Source organism: Ceratotherium simum, chromosome 2 (assembly GCF_057802395.1).
Source record: "Ceratotherium simum simum isolate JZ-2026a chromosome 2, ASM5780239v1, whole genome shotgun sequence".
NCBI lineage: Eukaryota > Metazoa > Chordata > Mammalia > Perissodactyla > Rhinocerotidae > Ceratotherium > Ceratotherium simum.
In genome coordinates this window covers 8,654,463-8,677,618 of record NC_141901.1, presented here as the reverse complement: position 1 = coordinate 8,677,618, position 23,156 = coordinate 8,654,463, and the positions used below count along the sequence as shown (strand labels likewise).

Here is a 23,156-nt window from a genome sequence, read left to right as displayed (position 1 = left end):
GTAACCAAGGAGTCACGGACATTTGCACACATCTTCCACTGTTGCGTGTGTGTGTGCACTTGGATAGATGGTGTAACTCCAAACCCCAAACCAGACGATTTTCCTGGCATTGACCATCCGTTGTGTTAAGCTCTTTTGTAGCTTTACATTTTACTGGAGTATCACTTAGAATCTATTAAACACAATTTAAAAGAAGATCCTTCCAAGAATAGATTTAAAGCAGATCTGAATTAAGAAGCAACTGTCAAACAAACCACAAAGTAAAATAATAAGGGCCTGTTTCAGCATTCTGATCAAAGATCTGCCTTGAATCAACTCTTCCACATCAAAATGTTACACACTAAAACTTGCCACTCTCCAAAAGATTTGGCAATGTTCTGAAATAATATGAGTATTATTAGCATGAGAGAAAATGGCAGTAGAGCACTGTGGTTAAGAACATAAGCCTTGGAATCGACAGCTCTGAATTTGAGTCCTAGCCCCAACACTTCCTGTTCTTGGGCAAAGAACGTAACCTCTTTGAGTCTCAGGTTCCTAATCTGTAAAATGAGAATAATGGTAGTAGCTGCCTCCAGAGCTGCTGTGAGGATTAAGTGAAAGAATGAATATAAATTGCCTAGCACGATGCCTAGCCTTTAGTTAGTGCTCCAGAAACAAGAGCTATTCTTTTTGCAGTATATAGGCTAAGTCGGCATTAGGGATATAGAGGTGGAAGGACAATGAGGAAGCATCGAGTGACATAGTTCAGTAGAGAGCACAGGCTAACATTTTATTTTTCACTTAAGCAAAATTTCGCCAAGACTCTTCTCCTGCTGCTAACCTAGCTTTGTGATGCTGCAACTGGAACAAAGGTAGGGGGGACTTCGGGGAGTTTCCAGACACTTCGGGGACTTTCTGAGCAGTCAGTGGTACAAATATTTAAATCAAGGATTCTGCAGGACAATTAGAGGCCAAGTGGATCCCTTTTAGATGACAGCATTTAGAAAATACCTCACAGGACATGACAGAAACTAATTACACTGGATGTGAAATTTGAAATAATATTTATGCTTTTAATTATAACACCTTATAACCCACACATCTTTGTATGGTTCACAAAAAAATTCTCACACACAAAACCTCATTCCAGTTCAAACTCTGCAGGCTAGATAAACAGGCATTACTGCACCACGTTGCTCTGCTCAGTGTAAAGGAATGTGAGGTCATTAAAAACGTTCCACATGTTTTCCTCTCTGACTTTAACCCTTCTCTAGCAACCTGTAATATTTTTGCATCTTAAACCTTCTTTGTCTTTATTACTAAGACCATTTTAAAGCCTTCACAAATGGAAGAGACATTTCTAGGGTTTTCATACAATTTAGTGCCTAAGGAGACCATTATCTTAAAATCTGTTCGTAGGCGGGAGGGCTGCAGTATGGAACACGGTGCTAGCTCTCATTCATAGGAATACATATATGAAAATTTAATAGAGAAGTTTAAATTTGCTTAGTTTCGGAGAGAGGCTTGGTTAGAATTTTGTGATTCTTTGAGATCTCACAATTCTCTCCTTTCTACTTAAGCCTCCGTTCCATTTCCCAGGGATTTAGTTCTGCTCAAGACCGGCGAAGTTTTCCTTCTTTAAAAAGTAACGTCCTTTGACTCACAAACATAACGTTGAGCAAAACAAGTTAGACACAAAAAAGCACATACTGGATGATTCCAAAGTTGAAGAACGGGCAGAACTAATCAGTGGTATAAGAACTCAGGAGTTTTACCCTTGATGGGGAGCGATGGGGGCGGGGGGAGCAAGAATGGGCTTCTGGGTCCTGGTTGTGATCTGTTTCTTGAGCAGGATGCTGAATTCTTGACCCGTGGAAACATATCAATGCTCTGGTAGTTAAGATGTACTTTCCCCTCAAATAATGAACATTTAAAATAACACTCTACTTCATACACGTTAAAGTTACAGTAAGTTTTGAAACTAGGGCACATGTTACTAGTTGTCCCCCGAAGTGCCAATGGCCAAGGAGAGTGAATGTGGACCTCCAGGGGTCCAGGGGCACAGGCTGCAGCCACATGCCAAGTGTGAAATGCCTGTAGGTTTCATACTTGGTTCTGAAAAGTTTTCATAAAAACTTTACATTCAATTTTGTATTGTCTGGATTTGTCTGAATATGAGGAACAATGTTTTAAGTAATTTAAAACATTGTTCCTCATATTCAGACAAACCCTTATTAAATCTTGGAGTAAAATGACCCCTCTGGGAAGATACCCCACATACATGCTATGGGGATAGGAGCCCCCTAGTTTGAGGAGGCTGACTTAACAGTTCTCCTAACCTTGCCATATGCATTATCTGATGTTGAAAGGGAGAGAGTAATCAGACTGTGAATGAGAAGACCTGGATTTTAATCCTGACTCTGCCACCCCCACCTGTGTAATCTTGGGCAAGTCACTTAGCTTCTTGGAGCCTCAATTTCTTCATTTATAATCTGGGCAAAGTATTGAGTACCCAATGGGTGGCTGTCCTAGGGGTTCAAACACAGAATTATGTGCCATTTTGCCACTCACACTTTTAGAATAAAGCTGGATCCACTTTCTCGATTCTCTGATGGAGACCTTCTGGTGGGGTGAGCTACAGAGAAGAAGCCATCAAAATGTGCTTGCCATGGGGTGTTATGTGTGTGTTAACTTTAAAGTCCCGAACAAAACCCTGCTCTTTGACTGTAGCCCGGCCAGAACGACCGCCTGTCATAAACTTGCTATTTCTGTGTGCCGCTGTTACCTGGTATGTTTAAGCAATGAAACAGCTGCTGCGTTTCAATAGACAAAGGCTTACAGTATGTCTGAGGCAAGGCATTTATTGCTGGCTTTAAACTCCTTAAACAATTCCATATGGAGGCTTGAGTGGCAGAACACTTAATGTAAACTTTCAAAGGAAACTGCCCACCAAAATCTGAACTTTATGAAGGCTGGCTGAAACATATTCTTTTTCAGACATCAGAGTAGCCATTCCCATTTCAAAGAGGAAAGGCCGCAGCACCGCTTTCAACAGGGATCGTCCACGAATCGAGGACCCCGTTTTAGGCATTTATTGGTTCTGGAGGAATAACTAGCTTTTTCACCCAAAGCCATTTCTAGAAGCAACAGGGTTAAGTGGATGGAATTTAGGATGAGGAGTCAAAGTATTCGTTTAAGTTGTGATTCTGTGATTAATTCTCTTGCCTGAAGATCTCTTCACTTTAAAGCACATAAAACATCAGCACATGTGCATGACACAGTGCCGAGTGTTCATGTTTCTGTTCCTTGAACTCAACAAGGTACTTCTGGAAACAACAGAGAGGGCTCTGACGTTCTGTACAACAAGATGCCACGAGACTATGAGTACATTTAGAAAAAGAGATTTATATTTTTACATATATATAATTATATATATAATTTTAAAATATAAAATATATGTTATATGATTAAACTATATATTTTTACATATATAGTAAAAAAGTGGATAAAATAATACTCAAAGGAAAGCTATCATCCTAGATAGGTTAAAACCATTTTCTGGTAGATATGAACAGTTAAATTTCAAACAAGGGTACCCATAATTTCATAAGAATCCAGCATTACATGATCTTTTTGCTTTCTCCACATTCCTATTAGTCTCTACTTTAAGGTTTGACTAATTGAAGTCTTCTTCCTCATGATTCTGAGGTGAGGTCTCTCAGGACAACAGGCAGAGCTTTGCCTCTGAGGACAGCACCCTGCGGGGCGGTTAGCCGTGTCATGAAAGTGAGCAGGGGCACCAGGAGTGAGGACAGTCACCCCCACGTTTCTGTGTGGATGTGTGTGTGTTTTTCTTGAGAAGGTGAAAGTAGGATAGATTTGCAATAGGGTCTTTTTTTTCCTTTTAACTAATTTGTGTCAAGCTACTCTTCACAGCTATAGACAGGAAGCACCATTTCCTGTGCTGATGGTTTAATGCTGTGCAGAGCAGAGCAGCGTTTGAACTGATGGCCGCACTAATGACTGTCGGTAAAACAGTGAAAGATAAATGATACTTAATCAGGAAAATGTTTAAATAAACAAGTGCCTGGATATACCACGGCAAAACAACCTGAACTCATTTAAGTAAAGTTAAGAGGGTAATTTTAAAAATACACAGACTATTTATTTAGTACCTTATATTTTTCAAAATGGCATGTAGTCACATTAATTATGTTCTCTGACATTTCTGTGAGGCAGCTCAGTGTTCTTACTGTTCTTTCAGAAGTGACTGACTTTAGGGGGCCAAATGATTTGCTTCAGGTCACACAGCAGGCCACTGACCAAGTGGAAGAATACCATTCATAGTTTCCAAATTTCTGATATTGCGCTTACCTGCTGCTGATACTTCAAAGCATCCTACTAACCTTGTTTGAATACACGAAATGTGTATAAAAATAGACTTAGTTAAAAACAAGATTGTTCACATGAGTGCTGGGGACTTCTTACAGTCAAGGAATGTGCAGATCATGAACAACAAATTGATTTGCATATTTAGAAATACAGTTTTGAAAGGAATCTTGAATTATGGATAAAGGCTACTTGTAGTTCTTAAATAGGTAGCCATATTAGTTTCCTAAAATTATATTTTTCATAGTACTTCCACATATACTATCTTCTGGAACAAATCCTTAAGCCATGTACTTTTTCTATGATTAGCATTTTACATATGGAAGAAATAGATGCAAGAAGTTAAGTGATTTGTCTTAGGGTCAACAGAGTCTGTTGCAACATCCAGGTTTCTCCTGAATTCTAGTGTGGGGCTCTTTTCAGTACTTTGTCATGTAATTTTTATTTGTTACAAGCAAATGCTCATAATATATCATTGATTTAAATAAGAAGGTGTCCTTAGAGGATAACTAGGAATAAAATTGTTGGTGTCTCACTTTTCAAGTCTCAGAAAAGCCTGCTATAAAACACCCCATTATAACCTATCTTATCTAAAAGATAATTTCTCAAATAACTTGTGATAATATTTGTACTTTAAAAAAGTAGCTACCAAAAGAACCAAATCTCCCATGTAATTTAAGTATCATATCCTGACTACTATAAAAATAACCATGAGAAGGAAGAGATTCTATTGATGGCTAGTCTAGTAGGACATTTGAGATTTGTGGCTATGTCATCTTTACCTTAGAAAAGGAAAGTTGCTGACTTTGTATCCAAGGGGATAGGGCAAAAAGTCCTTTCCCAGGTTAAAATAGCATTCTGTAGTTTTTAGAAGGTGAAAATAATCATATTAACATATTGTGTGTGTGTGTGTGTGTGTGTGTGTGTGTGTGTAGAAAAGAATAAATATCTTTTGCCTTTAATCTCAAAGTCTAGGAGCCAGGGCATCTGGTTTTACTGCTGTTTTTGCAACTAATTTATACCCTGACCATAATAGCTATGGTATTTTTCCTCTGCTTTATTGTAAGCAATTTCACACCCTTCTAGAGGAGATGGCCAATGGGGAATACCACAGCAGTATAGCTAGAAGTTTTATGTTTTCTTTCCTAAGTTTTCTTTCACTGGTCAGTCACTGACCACTTGTAATGGAAAATGATGAATGTGGGTAATAGGTATTTCAGCCATCCAGAAAATATCACAAAGAAACTCGAGAGAATGTGAGCAATTTCCACACTAGGATGGGTTAGAAGTTAAAATGAGACAGTTTATAATCACTTACATTATTGATCATAAGGTGCATTATCGTTTTTGGAATTAGATCTCGGATACATTTGTTGATAATAGACATGTAGGAGTCTACGAGGTTGCGAATGGTCTCCACTTGCCTCTCCAGTTGTGGGTCCATGGAAAAGTTTTCTGCTTGGCCATTCTCATCACTTTCAGTCTAACAGAAAGGAAAGAAAACATGGATTATTTCACATTCGTTCAGAAGAAAAAAAAACACCATACATTATCAGATGATCAACTTCTGTTTACTGTATTTGGAGTTACACTACTAGATGGTAACATCTTTATCTTATTGCACATCCATCAATTCTGAAAAGAGATCAGAAGCATGCGGTTATTATTCTACTTTTCGCCTGCCACAATCTAGGAAAAGCAAGTATTCTAATTCTGAATGAATGTTGAGATGAATAACCAGATAAACAGTGCACCTAACAACATACCTCTAGAGAACAATCTAATGTTAAGCCATTTGCAAGCTGGCCAGAGAACTGAATCCAAACATATGATGCAGATGTAAACCTTTGGGAGGGGTCTCCAGGGATTCTGTAGATTAGAAATAACCTTGGTGTTGTTCCGGAACTCCTAGGTCTGCTCTGGAATGGATGAGCATTTGGATCAGCCCAGACTTAAAACTAAATCTCCTAGGCCTGGCCTGGAGCCAAAATAAGAGATATAGAGGATAACTCATTTCTCCATGCACTTGCTGGAATTTGTTATGTAAATTCATGCTTTTGTCATCACTACTAAAGGCTGGCTCCATTGTGAAAAACACAGTTTTAACTTGCAAGTTGTTATTCTTTGAGTAAAACAGAACACATCTATACACAAAGAATTTATTTGTACAATATGAGAGAAGCATCTGTTTTTTATACTACGGGACTTGAATTAATTAATTTTGGCTTATCCACCAGAGGCTGGGCTGGAATGGCATCTTCATCATTAAGGGCTGACCTATTGGCTTGGCATTGAAATCAATTTAGAACAAATGGTCTCCATTTCAAGTCAGGTTGAACCATCTAAGCCCCAGAACATGAAACAAATATTGTTAGTGGTCTGGCTACTTTCTAGCATTTGAAAAGATTTAATTATGAATGCAAAAAAAGGGAAATAATTTATTGCTTCCACTGTGGACATGAGGTCCTTTTCTTTGGAAATGTACATACTTTGATCTGCCAGGTTTTCAATCATCTAATCAGTTCTAGGCAAAGCACTGTGCTAAGTAGCTTAAATGGATCTGTAAATGATAAGCTTTTCCTTTGAATCAATATGCCTGTGTGAAAGGCATATTTGTAGGCCACGAAATCAACAGTAACAAAGATAGAATTGCTTCTAATCATTTATATAGGCTTCTCTTGCTCAGAAACATCCAACACTTTAAAAAATACTAAAATAATACGTGCTCACTCTAAAAGACAAGAGTCATTTTCCAGTTCTGAGAGTATGACCCCCATGCTTCAGGGTGACAGTTTGAGGATATTTCTGAGGCATCTTACTGCTACTACAACAAGGTAGAGGATTGGAAGTTTCAAAAATGACAGTTGTTCCTCTACACCATTTCTTTTTAAATGGTCTTTGGTCACTGAAAGAAAGAATTAAATCAAGTCTTATGAAGTTCTTTATTTTTATTATTAATTTGTGATATAAGCACCATAGGACCTGAGATAAATAGGGGAAAAGCTAAGGCCATAAAGTGGTCAAGTGACAGAAGGAAGGTCAGCTGTGGCAGTGAAAAAACACAGTCCTGTTCCCAGACTTCTTTCCAGGGCATAAAAACCACTGTGAATGTGCTCCACGCTGAGCCCAGATTCTAAGAATCAGTGTGATGTTTTAAGAGTATTGTATTTGAAAGTGAAAACTTTAGGTTCAAATTCAGGCTCTATCATGTACTGGCTGTATAGCCGCACTTCAGTTACTTAATGTAACTGAGACTCAGCTTCTCCATCTTTAAAATGGGGATATACTTCCCTGGAAAACTTATGGAAGCTGAAAAAGATAACACATATGAAATGAGCTAGCTGAGGGCCTCGTGGGCACTCAATAAATGTTAGTTTCTTTCTTTTCTTTCTGAATAAGAATTAGAGAGCTGCCTGCCTCTCAGCACACATTATGAAAACCCCTCCATGTTTTCTACAAGCTAGTCCCTTTGCCTGGAACCCCCTCCTCCCACCCGTGAAGACCTTTCATCTTTCAAAGCCCTGTTCCACCATCACCTCTTCTAGACAAGCTCCCAATGGCCTTCAGACCCTCTATCACTCCCATCTCTGTACTTCACCTGTGTCTTGTACTCACTCTTATTATTTAATATCCAGCCTAGTTTTATGCTTCTCCCCCTATTAGACTCTGGGGCCTTGCTTATCTCTCCCTTCTGAGCACCTAGCACAGAGCCTGTTTCACCGGAGAAGGAGGAGGAGTTAACACTACAAATGGGTTTACCTAAACGAAGGAAGCTGCCCCAGTGCATTTCAGGGTCTCCAATGATGCCTACTTGCTAGAGAAATTGGAGACCAGAGAAACCCCAAGTTGATCAGCTAGAATCCACTATTACTTCGTAATAGTGAAGATGATAAAATGATTATGAAATTATTTACATAAATGAGAACAGATGACCTACAGCTTTGAGAGGAAAACATCTTTTAGATAAAGCAATATAAACCTCCATAATAGACACAATACAATTCAGTTTGTGTCTCTGATCTGAAATATACTGGGCTTTTGCTGTTGTATTTAACAGTAGGGGTGATGGCATTTCAGTGTCTACATACCACCTCTCCAGAAACATTTATTGAACACTGTCTGTGTTCTAGGTACTACGCTAAGCACTTTACATAGAAAATACGTACCACAACCTTAGGAGGTGGGTACCATTGTTACTGTCAACCCACAGAAGAGCATGTTGAGGCTCTGAGAGCTGAAATTTGTTCAATAAATGTAAGATGAATTCAATGTTAAAACAATTTCTTTTTTTCCTTAGGTATAAAAAAAATCAAGAAGTATTATGAAACAGTGAAACATCTATAATATATCAAGTCAGTTTCACAGACAAAATAATAAATGTAGAAAGAGTCTCTAGGAGAAAGATGTCTTTGAAGTACTGATACTTGTAAAAAATTAATGGTTGAGCCAAAAGAGAAAAGCAGAATAAATAGCATTTCTTAAAAGAACGTCTAGGAATATGAAACACGAGGAGAATTATATCACCATCCACATTTTTATAAACACTGATTTTTCCCATTTCACACTATTCTTAACATTTAGCCTTGCTTTACTTTTTGCATATCAGAATATACAAAAGACACTGACTTTCACTTTTGAAACCAGGTGCAATTAATAAGCAGAGTGTCAGCGTGTATGGAGAACAGTGAATGGTTGAATTCTCAACATTAAAAAAAAAAAATAGAAGTGTTCCAGAATAACCAGTAAAACAATTTGAAATTCTCTTTAGTTTTTGGAACTACTCATAGACACATGGTCACATGTAAATCTTAACTATTCTGATTATACCATGGACATGATGGGGTGTCACAGAATTCAGAATGCAAATTTAATTTCTTTTCTGAATTTAGAAAGAAAGGAGGAGTAATTGCCCCTTCTAACGTCTCTAACATGAATGGGAAAAATGTACATAGATGGAATTTTTCTTTTAACTGAGTAATTGCAGAGAGCAAATGCTCCCTTCTTTCTAACCCCACTTCTAACCAAATTCTCTATCGTGCTCTTTTCTGTATGTATACTGTGTATGACTATGTATTTTTTCTTTGTTTAAATTATAGGATTGCAATAGGATTCTTTGCAGTCTAAGCACTGAAGTGACAGCTGTTTATCATTATCCTCATCAAGGGAATGTAAAATAAAAATAGTAATTTGTCTCTGATCTTTGAGGCAAAAAAGAATAGTCTGCAAACATTTAACCTTTTATGTGCAGGTTCATTGATGCTGTTTACAAAATGTGAATAATATTGTGAAAACCAGCTTTCTTCTGAAAAATCAATGGACAGGCCTTCCTATTGCAATTTTTTTCTAAATAGCTTTTGAGAAATCTAATGCAATTAAACAATTAAAAAATAACTCAGCACTATAAATGTGAAATTTTTTATAAAAATTAATATAACTTTCTTATGAAACTATTTGCACAGTATTCAAGAAACAGAGTGTTTTACAAAATTTTAATTTAAAGGCTTTCTCCTAAAGACAATACTTTAACAGGTGAGAGAACGAAATCGTTGAATCAGAAATAATTCCCACCATACCTTAAACCATCCATTATAGAAGCTCTGGGCTTGACTGGGATGTCTGCTTTTCATGTGTTTTGTTTCTGTCTCTTTCCTGTCCTTAAATCTCTTATTTAATATGTCATAGGCTTCTTTGAGGATCATTGAAACCACCTAAATAAAGCTGGTGACCGTAGCTCTTTGAAAGTGGAATACTAGAAAGCCACAGTACCCTGGCAATAATATGTGCATAAACATAATATAGAGCAATGGGGTTGCTGCATCTCCTCCCACCGATGGAGAGCAGTGGATGGCAATCTATAGATTGACGCAAGTGATTTTTCCAGCTAACCAATGTTTGCCCCTTTTAAAGCATCTTGTTATTATTATACAATTCTCCACAACCTTAAATGAAGAGTAAAAAATATCATTTAACTTTTTCTTAGTGAGTCAGCTCCTTATTATGAAAATACTGTTACCATAGTACTGCAGCTTTGAATTTTCCAGCTCCACATTACAGAGAATGTTTCACTGAAAACCCTTCTCCACTCCCAGTCATTCACTGCTGATTTGCAGAGGCTAGAGAGGCAGACAACCAAACTTGTAAAGAACTGGGAGAAACATGCTCCTGAAAGCCTTTGAAGGTAGTCTAGGCCGTAGTCTGGTGCTTTGTGAGAGGTATTTCATTCATTAATTCAACAAATATTTATTTAGTGTCTCAGGTGGACTGTGAGAGATACAAAGGAAGTCTAAAACACAGGCCTTGCTTGTGAGCTATCCTCTGGCAGGGAGGACCCTGTGAGAGATGAGTCAGTGAGTCAAAGGATATGCCAGTGAGTGCAAGCACGGTGGGCTTCAAGGGGAGTCTTATGGATGGCAACACTCGAGATGGACCTTAAGTCCATCTTTAAGTTGGAGGGGATTTGAAAGACCAGAACTGAGGGAGCCAGGCTCATTATTTTATCCCTAGTACTTAGCAAGGTGCCCTACATATAGCAAGAGCTTCATAAATATTGTGGAATAAATGAAGAAGAAAACCAAACCAGGCCATTTCCTGAGGGACTGAGTTTCTCTTTCAGAAGGAACCTGAGAGACTGAGCTCCAGGTCACTGGGGTGTTGCTGTACGGGAGGATCTCTTGGATTCCTAGAACAGAGTTCTCCATGTAGACCCTCTTCTTTGTCTGGGCAAGATCAATAACTATCTGCATTCAGATTGTATTTCAATTGATATAAAGATCTTGGTGACTCTGTCTGAGGATGTCTACAGATTTGAGCCATGATTGTAGTCAAAATGCTGGGAAGCAAAGGGGGCATCTCTTTGCATCTCCCATCTGCAAGAAACACCCATCCTACAGGAGAAAGCGCTGAGCCCCAACTGATCCAGGTTATCTAGTGGATAACCACTAAGTTAGTAGGCAGGACTCAGCTTCATCTGCTTATGTTATTTTCGTTTTTGTTCTTCCTTGACTCTTCCCCTCACCTGTTATTACCTTTTTACTCTCTGTTATTATAGCTTTTAGTTCATTTTCATCTCTAAATAGCATCATAATAAACATTACAAAACTATGTAAAATTAATACAAAATTAAACAGTGTAAAAAAATAGCTCAGGATTTTAAAGATACTTGCTTGATTAAAAACAACAACAACAAACCTATCTTATTTCTGATGTAGCTCTATATCTTTTTTTTTTTAAATTCTCATTCAGCCCAATAGCTGCCTCACAGAGTATATTTCTGTCTGATGCCAGTGTATGTATAAGTCTAATAAGTAACTTGGATGATGACAGCAAGGAATAACTGGTATTTGGAGGAATAAGGGGTGGGAGGACTTCCTTCATATAACTGATAGTGATTGCATTTAAGATGCATTGAAACTATTGCTTTTATCTGCAACTATTAAAAAAATGTGGATATGAAAATTCTTAGAGAAATCTGAAAACTTATGTACTATGTCTTGAGGTCCTGTAGAAGTTATAAAATTCCAGTCTAACTTTAATTCTATCTAAAGGCCTGTATTCCTTTATATAACAGATAAGAAAAGATTACTACATCAAATATTTTAAACACATTATTCAATATTGCTATTTAAACAATCACAAGAGTAGTGATGCTGGCAATTCGGATATGCCAAAGAAAAGTCGTAACGTGCTTCCTTTAAATGAGAAGGTAAAAGTTCTCAACTTAATAAGGAAAGAAAAGAATTGTATGCTACGGTTGCTAACATCTACTTTTATTACAGTGTATTGTTATAATTGTTCTATTTTGTTATTAGTTACTTCATTTTATTGCACTTCACAGATACTGCGTTTTTTTACAAGACCCCCCACCGGCAAAAAGATTATGACTCACTGAAGGCTCAGATGATGGTTAGTATTTCTTAGCAATAAAGTATTTTTAATTAAGGTATATACTTTGTTTTTTAGACATAATGCTACTGCACACTTAATAGACTACAGTATAGTGTAAACATAACTTTTATATGCGCTGGGAAACAAAAAAATTTGTGTGCCTCACTTTATTGCGATATTCACTTTATTGCCCTGGTCTAGAGCCTAACCCGCAATATCTCTGAGGCCTGACTGTAATATTGTTAGTCTCTTACTGTGCCTAATTTATAAATTAAACTTTATCATAGGTAGGTATGTATAGGAAAAAAAAGTATGTATAGTCACGTGTCACTTAACGATGGGGATATGTTCTGAGAATTGTGTCGTTGTGTGAACATCATAGAGTGCACTTACATAAACCTAGATGGTATAGCCTACTACACACCTAGGCTGTATGGTACTAATCTGATGGGACCACTGTTGTATATGTGGTCTGTCCTTGACTGAAACGTTGTTATGCAGCACGTGACTGTGTAGGGTTTGGTACTATCTTCGGTTTCAGGCACCCATTGGGGGTCTTGGAATGTATCCCCCACAGAGAAGTGGAGACTACTGTAAAGCAGATTGCCCTCCATAATGTGGGTGGGCCTTATCCAATCAGTTGAAGGCATGAATAGATCAAAAAGACTGGCTTCCCCCAGCAACAGAGAATTCTTCAGCAGACTGCCTTCAGACTTCATCTGCAACATCAGCTCTTTCTGGTTCTACGGCAGATTGCCTTTAGACTCGAACTGGAACATCGGCTCTCCTGGGTCTCTAGCCTGCCAGCCTTGATAATTATGTGAGCTATTCCTGACAAAAATCACACACACACACACACACACACACCCTAGTGGTTCTGTTTCCCTGGAGAACCCTGACTAACACACAGTCTCACTATAGACTATAAAGCAGTATGTGATTCAATGTTACATGGCTTAGTGGAGTTTATAGGTGCTGTATGAGTTCAGAGAAGATCAGGAAGGGCTGTGATGGGGAGTTACACTGGTCCTGCTCTGATGATTTACCTTTACTTCAAAGCATTCTCTGAGAGAGAGAGAGATGAGTCAGAAAATAACCCATCATCATCCTCTCTATTCTAGCACAGGTGTTGCTATCCCTCCTCTGTTGGTAGACCAAATATAAATTTGGGAAGCCTCCTCTCCCCGACTCTCAGTCCTGATGGGTAGATGAGACTGCATTGATCAAGCCAAGCCACTCTATATGACCATCCAGTCTGGCCTCTGTGATGACAGAGATGGTATGTGACCACATAAAGCCAGTCACAGCACATTTGTCAGAACTATTGGGAAGGAGAAACTTCCTTTCAGTTAGGAATGAAAGCTTTTTAAGAAGTAAGTCTGAGGGCAAACCTGCCTGAGAATGAAGAGGGGTCAAACCTGTGTACAAATGACGTCAGAGAACAGCATAGTTGAGACATGGAGGGAGGCAGATATTTGAAGACATCGTTTGAGTGCCTGGATCTGGCTGTGACGGATCTGTCTACATGTGAATTGTGCAGTTACACCAGCCAGTAAACTGTTTTGCTATTTTTTTAAAGTTGACTCGGGCTGAATTTAATTTCTGTTACTTATATCCTAAAGAGTCCAGATGAATAAAACGCTTAGATATTCACGATGTTCTCCCAGTATAAAACTTTTTTTTATTGAACTATAATTGACGTACTATATCGTATTAGTTTCACGTGTACATCATAGTGATTTGATATTTATATACCTTGTGAAATGATCACCATAATAACTCTAGTTACTGTCTCTCCCAAAGTTATTACAATATTATTGACTGTATTCCTTATGCTGTATATTACATCCCTGTGACTTATTTATTTTATAACTACAAATTTGTACCTCTTAATCTGCTTCACTTATTTCACCCACTCCCAATCCCCCTCTCCTCTGGCAACCACCAATTTGTTTACTGTGTCTGTGAGTCTGTTTCTGTTTTGTTTTGTTTGTTTGGTTTGCTTTTTGGATTCCACATATAAGTGAAGTCATATGATGCTTGTCTTTCTCTGTCTTTCTTATTTCACTTAGCGTAATACCGTCTAGGTCCATCCATGTTGTTACAAATGGTAAGATTTCATTCTTTTTTATGGCTGAGTAATATTCCATTGTTTATATATGCCACATCTTCTTTATCCATTCATCTATTGATGGACACTTGTTTTCATATCTTGGCTATTGTAAATAATGCTGCAATGAACATAAGGGTGCATATATTTTTTCCAATTAGTGTTTTCATTTTCTTCAGATAAATACCCAGAAGTGGAATTGCTGGATCATATGGTAGTTCTATTTTTAATTTTCTGAGGAACCTCCATACTGTTTTCCAAAGTGACTACACCAATTTACATTCCCACCAACAGTGCCCAAGGATTCCCTTTTCTCCACATCCTCATCAACACTCGTTATCTTGTCTTTTTGATAATAGCCATTTTAACAGGTGAGGTCATATGTCATTGTAGTTTTGATTTGCATTTCCCTGATGATTAGTGATGTTAAGCATCTTTTTATGTGCCTGTTGGCTGTCTGTATGTCTTCTTTGGAAAAATGTCTATTCAGATCCTCTGCCCATTTTTTTAATTGAGTTGTTTATTTTTTGATATTAAGTTGTATAAGTTCTTTATAGAATTTTGATATTAACCCCTTATCAGATATATGATTTGCAAAATATCTCCTCCCATTCTGTAGGTTGCCTTTTCATTTTGTTGATGATTTCCTTCACTATGCAAAAGCTTTTTAGTGTGATGTAGTCCCACTTGTTTATTTTTTCTTTTGTTGCCCTTACCTGAGGAGATAGGTTCAAAGAAATATTACTAAGATCAATGTCAAAGAGCATATTGCCTATGTTTTCTTCTAGGAGTTTTATGGTTTCAGGTCTTACATTCAAGTCTCTAATTCATTTTGAATTTATTTTGGTATATGGTGTAAGATAGTGGTCCAGTTTCATTCTTTTGCATGTAGCTTTCAATTTTCCCAACACCATTTATTGAAGAGGTGTCTTTTCCCCATTGTATTTTCTTTCCTCCTTTGTCATAGATTAAATGACTATATAAGCATGGATTTATTTCTGGGCCCTCTCTTCTGTTCCATTGATCTATGTGTCTGTTTTCATGCAAGTACTGTACTGTTTTGATTACTACAGCTTTGTAGTATAGTTTGAAATCAGGGAGTGTGATATCTCCAGCTTTGTTATTCTTTCTTAAGATTGCTTTGGCTATTCAGGGTCTATTGTGGTTCCATATAAATTTTAGGATTCTTTGTTCTAGCTCCGTGAAAAATGCCGTTGGAATTTTGATAAGGATTGCACTGAATCTGTAGATTGCTTTAGGTAGTAGGGCCATTTTAACAATACTAATTCTTACAATCCCTGAGCACAGTATGTCTTTCCATTTATTTGTGTCATCTTCAATTTCTTTCATCAACATCTTACAATTTTCAGAATACAAGTCTTTCACCTCCTTAGTTAAATTTATTCCTAGCTATTTTGTTCTCTTTGATGCAATTGTAAAGCTCATTATTAGTGTATAGAAATACAATCAATTTCTGTATATTAATTTTGTATCCTGCAAATTTACTGAATTCATTTATTTGTTCTAATAGTTTTTTGGTGAAGTCTTCAGGGTTTTTTATATGTAATATTGTGTCATCTGCAAATAGTGACAGTTTTACATCTTCCTTTCCAATTTGAATGCCTTTTATTTCTTTTTCTTGCCTAATTGCTGTGGCTAGGACTTCCAATACTATGTTGAATAAAAGTGGTGAGAGTGGGCATCCTTGTTTTGTTCCTGATCTTAGAGGAAAAGCTTTCAGCTTTTCACCATTGAGTATGATGTTAGCTGTGGGTTTGTCATATATGGACTTTATTATGTTGAGGTATGTTCCCTCTACACCCACTTTATTGAGAGTTTTTATCATAAATGGATTTTGAATTTTGTCAAATGCTTTTTCTGCATCTACTGAGATGATCATGATTTTTATCCTTTGTTTTGTTAATGCGGTATACAACATTGACTCATTTGTGGATGTTGAACCATTCTTGTATCCCTGGGGTACATCCCACTTGATCATGGTGTATGATACTTTTAATGTACTGTTGAATTTGGTTTGCTAATATTTTGTTGAGGGTTTTTGCATCTATGTTTATCAGGGATATTAGCCTATAATTTTCTTTTTTTGTGGTGTCTGCCTAGTTTTGGTGTCAGGGTAATGCTAGCCTCATAAAATGAATTTAGAAATGTTCCTTCCTCTTCAAATTTTTTGGAATAATTTGAGAAGGATAAGTATTAACTCTTCTTTATGTTTGGCAGACTTCACCTGTGAAGCTCTCTGGTCCTGGACTTTTGTTTTTTGGTTTTTAAATTACTCATTCAATTTCATTACTAGTAATCAGTATATTTTCAGATTTTCTATTTCTTCATGATTCAGTTTTGGAAGACTATGTGTTTCTAGGAATTTATCCATTTCTTCTAGGTTGTCCAATTTGTTGGTGTATAATTGTTCATAGTATTCTCTTATGACTTTTTATATTTCTGTGGTATCAGCTGTAACTTCTCCTCTTGCATTTCTGATTTTATTTATTTGAGCCCTCTCTTTTTTTCTTGATAAGTCTGGCTAAAGGTTTATCAATCTTGTTTATCTTTTCAAAAAACTAGCTCTTAGTTTCATCAATCTTTTCTATTGTTTTTTTAGTCTCTTTCATTTATTTCCACTCTGATCTTTATTATTTCCTTCCTTCTACTAACTTTCGGCATTGTTTGTTCCTCTTCTTCTAGTTCCTTTAGGTGTAAAGTTAGATTGACATTTTTCTTGTTCCTTAAGGTAGGCCTATATCACTATGAACTTCCTTCTTAGAACTGCTTTTGCTGTGTCCCATAGATTTTGGAATGTTGTGTTTCCATTTTAATTTGTCTAAAGGTATTTTTTTTTATTGATGTCTTAATAGTTTATAACATTGTGAAATTTTGGTTGTACATTATTGTTTGCCAATCACCATATACATGTCTCCCTTCACCCCTTGTGCCCACCCCCCACCCCTCTTGCACCTGGTAACCACTATACAGTTTTCTCTGTCCACGTGTTGGTTTATATTCCACATATGTGTGAGATCATGTGGTGTTTGTCTTTCTCTCTCTGGCTTATTTCACTTAACATAATACCCTCCAGGTCCATCCATGTTGTTGCAAATGTGACGATTTTGTCTTTTTTATGGCTGAGTAGTATTCCATTGTATATACGTACACCACATCTTCTTTATCCAATCATCAGTCGAGGGACACTTAGGTTGCTTCCACTTCTTGGCTATAGTGAATAATGCTGCAATGAACATAGGGGTGCATAAGCCTCTTTGGATTGTTGATTTCAGGTTCCTTGGATAGATTCCCAGTTGTGGGATAGCTAGATCATAGGGTATTTCTATTTTTAATTTTTTGAGGAATCTCCATACTGTTTTCCATAGAGGCTGCACCAGTTTGCATTCCCACCAGCAGTGTATGAGGGTTCCCATTTCTCCACATCCTCTCCAACATTTGTTGTTTTTTGTCTTGGTGATTATAGCCATTCTAATGGGGGTGAGTTGATATCTTAGTGTTGTTTTGATTTGCATTTCCCTGATGATTAGTGATGTTGAACATCTTTTCATATGCCTATTGGCCATCTGTATATCTTCTTTGGAGAAGTGTCTGTTCATTTCCTCTGCCCATTTTTTAATTGGGTTGTTTGTTTTTTTGTTGTCCAGTTGTGTGACTTCTTTATATATTATGGAGATTAACCCCTTGTTGGATATATGTTTTGCAAATATTTTCTCCCAGCTGGTAGGTTGTCTATTCATTTTGATCCTGGTTTCATTTGTCTTGTAGAAGCTCTTTAATGAAGAAGAGCTTCTTCTTCGTTAAAGAGCTTCTACATGATGAAGTCCCACTTGCTTATTTTTTCTTTAGTTTCCCTAGTCCAAGTAGACATGGCATCCAAAAAGATTCCTTTATGACCAATGTCAAATAGTGTATTGCCTATATTTTCTTCTAGGAGTTTTATAGATTCAGGTCACACCTTCAGGTCTTTGATCCATTTTGAGTTAATTTTTGTGAATGGTTATAGCAGATGGTCTACTTTCATTCTTTTGCATGTGGCTGTCCAGTTCTCCCAGCACCATTTATTGAAGAGACTTTCCTTTCTCCATTGTATGTTCTTAGCTCCTTTGTCGAAGGTTAGCTGTCCATATATGTGTGGTTTTATTTCTGGGCTTTCAGTTCTGTTCCACCGATCTGTGTGTCTGTTTTTGTACCAGTACCATGCTGTTTTGATTACTATTGCTTTGTACTATGTTTTGAGGTCAGGGATTGTGATGCCTCTAGCTTTGTTCTTTTTTCTCAGGATTGCTTTACTTATTCAGGGTCTTTTGTTGCCCCATATGAATTTTAGTATTCTTTGTTCTATTTCCATGAAGAATGTCATTGGGATTCTGATTGGGATGGTGTTGAATCTGTAGATTGCTTTAGGTAATACAGACATTTTAACTATGTTTATTCTTCTAATCCATGTGCATGGGATATCTTTCTATTTCTTTACATCATCAATGATTTCTTTCAATAATGTCTTATAATTTTCATTGTATATGTCTTTCACCTCCTTGGTAAGATTTATTCCTCTATATTTTATTCTTTTGGTTGCAATTGTAAATGGTATTATCTTTTTGAGCTCTCTTTCTGTTAGTTTGTTATTAGCATACAGAAATGCAACTGATTTTTGTAGGTTGATTTTGTACCCTGTGACTTTGCTGTAGTTGTTGATTATTTTCAATAGTTTTCCAATGGATTCTTCAGGGTTTTCTATATATAAAATCATGTTGTCAGCAAATAGTGAGAGTTTCACTTCTTCATTGCCTATTTGGGTTCCTTTTATTCCTTTTTCTTGCCTAATTGCTCTGGCCAAAATCAAGGTATTTTTTAATTTCTTCCTTGACCCAATGGTTCTTTAGTAGAATAAGTCTCCATATACTTGTGTTTGTTCCAGTTTTCTTCTTGTAATTGATTTCTAGTTTCATTGTGGTTGGAAAAGATGCTTAATATGATTTCAGTTTTCTTAAATTTATTGACACTTGTTTTGTGTCCTAACATATGATCTATTCTTGAGAATGTTCCATGTGCACTTGAAAAGAATGTGTATTTTGCAGTTTTGGGATGGAATGTTCTGCATATATCTGTTAAGTCCATCTGGTCTAATGTGTTGTTTAAGGCCAATGTTTTCTTGCTGATTTTCTGTCTGGATGATCTATCCTTTGATGTAAGTGTGTGGGGGGGTATTAAAGTACCCTCCTTTATGTCTGTTAATATTTGCTTTATATATTTAGGTGCTCCTATGTTGGGTGCATAGATATTTACAAATGTTATATCCTCTTGTTCAAATGATCCCTTTATCATTATGTAATACTCTTCTTTCTTTTTTGTTATAGTTTTTTTTTAAGGTCTATTTTGTCTGCCATAAGTATTGCTACTCAAGCTTTCTTTTTGTTTCCATTTTCATGGAATATTTTTTTCTATTCCTTCATTTTCAATCTACGTGTGTCTTTAGATCTGAAGTGAGTCTTTTGTAGGCAGCATATACATGAGTCTTGTTTTTTTATCCATTCAGCCACCCTTTGTCTTTTGATTAGAGAATTTACTACATTTACATGTAAAGTAATTATTGATAGATATGTACTTATTGCCATTTTATTAATTGCTTTCTCATTGTTTTGTTCTTCTCTGTCCTTTCTTCTTCTCTTGCTCTCTTCCCTTGTGGTTTGATGACTTTCTTTAGTGATATGTTTGAGTTCTTTTCTCTTTATTTTTTGTGTTTCTATTTTAAGTTTTTGGTTTATGGTTACCATAAAGTTCATATATAACAATCTACATATATAGCGGTCTATTTTAAGTTGAAAGTCACTTAAGTTCAAATGCATTCTAAAAGCTCTACATTTTTACTCCCTCCTTCCACAGTTTATGTTTTTGATGTCATATTTTACATCCTTTTATTTTGTGTAACCCTTAACTACTTACTGTAGTTAGAGTTAATTTTACTACTTTTGTCTTTTAGCCTTCATTTTAGTTTTATAAGTGGTTGATCCACTACCTTTACTATATAGTTACCTTTACCAGTGAGCTTTTTTCTTTCATATATTTTCTTCTTTCTAGTTATGGCCTTTTGTTTTCCACTTAAAAAGTCCCTTTAACATTTCTTGTAAGGCCGGTTTAGTGGTGATGAACTGTTTAAGTTTTTGCTTGTCTGGGAAACTCTTATCTCTCCTTCAATTTTGAATGATAACCTTGCTGGGTAAAGTATTCTTGGTTCTAAGTTTTTTCTTTCAGCACTTTGAATATATCATGCCACTTCCTTCTGGTCTGTAAAGTTTCTGCTGAAAAATCAGCTGATAGCTTTATGTGTGTGTGTGTGGGGGGTCCCTTGTATGTGACTAGTTGTTTTTCTCTTGCTGCTTTTAAGATTCTCTCTTTTTCTTTAGCTTTTGACATTTTAATTATGTGTCTTGGTGTGGATTCTCAGACTAAAACGTTTTTCTTCCAACTCCACCTGTTCATCTTTCATGGTTTCGTGTGAATGTAACACATCTTTGAATGCTGCAGCTAAAATACAACATCCTCTTCTCCTTGCATCTGAACACTCGGTTTAGTCATCTCTTCCTTTTGTCTTGTATCTTAGTTAGGTATATAAATGTCCATTTCCCTAACCAAAATGAAAGTTTCTTGAAGGCAGAAATCATAATGATTGGTGCAGATCCACAGTTAATCTCAACAAAAAGGAGAAAGTCATAGGACTAAAAAGATGCTCAAATAATTCTTAGAGTATAACATTACTACATTAATGTATTCCTAGTATATTACTACATAGTCTAGTTAATGGGCTATATTTTTCTTTTTTTCTTTAACAAAATTAATAGACCAGCTTCCACCATATGGAAACATTTCTACATTGAAAGCTGTGATGAGAAAAAAATCTCACTGAAAACAGTTAAATGTCAGGTAGTTTTCAAACTGATTTACATATATTAACCAATTTAATCCTACAACAACTTTATGAAATAGATATTATTATTATTCTTTCAATTTTACAGATGAGGAGCCTCAGTCACAGAGAAGATAACTCCCTTGCGTGAAGTCACTTAGTTAATAAATGGTAGAGCAGGGATTCACTACAAGTATTCTGATTGCAAATCTACCCTTATAACTACTACATAATATTACCTCTTCTCCGTTCTTGGTTAGGGTGGGGTTAATGCTCACCCTACCAGCAAAAGTGATATACAAATACTGTGAAATGAAACGTCTTTCCAAATGCTACTAGGTTGACAAAATACAATCGTGTAATAAATATCTTATAGACATAAAACAGTTGTTCATAGTGTTGATCATGATGAACGCTCTTCTTAGATTCAGAGTGATTCCTTTGCTGTTACTAATTCTATAACATCACTATCATCACAGATGTTTACATACTCTTGTATATTACATGAGTAATATTACAATCACAAGAAAAATCACAAGAAAAAATCCAAGTTGGTTGAATTTTTAAGAAGATGATACCTGAAGATTAGGAGCAAGGATGACCAAGCTCACAAGAGTAATCTATGCTTTAAGAATTCCACTTTTATTATCTAAAAATGTATAAATACAGGGAAATTTTAAATTAATACATCCATCATACTATTTGTTTAGAAGATATTCTTAAAGGTCATTCATTTTAGAATCAGGGTATTAAGAGGTTATAAGGTCTATGCAATAAAAAACTGGGTCTTATTATAAATATTGAAAGATAGACAAAGATATGGAAGAAAAAAACATCATAAATATAAAATAAAATCCGTTAGTCGTTTTGTTCTTCAAAAGTATTTACATGGATGAGTATAGATGCATTATAGTAAAGTTAATAAAGTCCTAGAGAAAGCAGGGGCAATAAAATTCAAGTATTATGAAAGTAGCATGGGAGGTCATAACAGATAAACTAGGTATTAAAATAACAGCATAGGTATCCAGCAGCTCTAATTTAGTTCTTCTTTATAAGATAGATAATCCTTAAAAGTTCAATGTGAATACAATATCACTGGCTTTACATGCAAATACTTCTTAGTAAAAAACAAAAGAAAAGAATGCAATGGATTAAAAACACAACAGTAAAACTGTGGGTGGAATCATTACTTCTTTCAAGAGTTAGGACAAAAAGGATGAAGCCTTTAAAGAAGCAGCACCAAGGGTTTTAAATTTCTCCCAACGTCCGCTGAACACTGTAGTTGATAAAGTTGTCATCTAGATGCAACTGCAGAATTCCCCAAAGGCCTCAAGATAACCTTTTCAGCCCTCTCTACACTTGAATTAGTGAGTACACACCTTTATCAGACATTCCAGGGCCCAATGGCCTTACCAGATGATCCAGATAAAAAAATCTAAAAGCTGTTTCAGAACATTTAGATTCATTTCTGTTAACAGGAGAGATGAAAGTAAAATCAAAGAAATTTTCCAGGTTGAGCTGTTGCAAATCTCTTGTTTCCAATATTCAAAGATAGAACATTTTTGGTGGTAGCACTGGACCACATCTGTCTGGGTCACCAAACAGAAGCACGTACATGCCCCAATTGGAAAGCTGCTTTCAAAGCTGCCAAAACCAAAACATTTGTCTTTGTAAATACTCTTTCTCAGTTAAGAAATAAACTAAAATGTAAAGGATTTTGTCTCAATTTAGGCAAACTTTCCATTTGCAGAAAATAGGAATTTATGAAGATGATGAAAATAAAGTATACTGAAGATGCTGAAACTACTGATATTGAAAATAAGATTGCTTGGACAAAGATCTGTACGTCAGAAGTAAGTACCATTGTGT

The 23,156-nt window shown here is 36.2% G+C and overlaps 1 protein-coding gene and 1 long non-coding RNA gene across 2 annotated transcripts in view; one reads left to right on the top strand and one right to left on the bottom strand.

Annotated features, from left to right (window-relative positions):
• Window positions 1–23,156, bottom strand: part of DNM3 (dynamin 3) — a 532,803-nt gene that overhangs the window by 23,894 nt on the left and 485,753 nt on the right. Inside the window, exon 17 of the mRNA XM_004425038.3 lies at window positions 5,687–5,851. Within this exon, the coding sequence (XP_004425095.1) occupies window positions 5,687–5,851 (165 nt within the window). The remainder of the gene's footprint in view (window positions 1–5,686; window positions 5,852–23,156) is intronic.
• Window positions 767–23,134, top strand: LOC147917735 (uncharacterized). The gene is made up of 3 exons (XR_015553939.1): window positions 767–851; window positions 12,203–12,270; window positions 23,038–23,134. It is a non-coding gene; the product is annotated as an uncharacterized LOC147917735 (long non-coding RNA).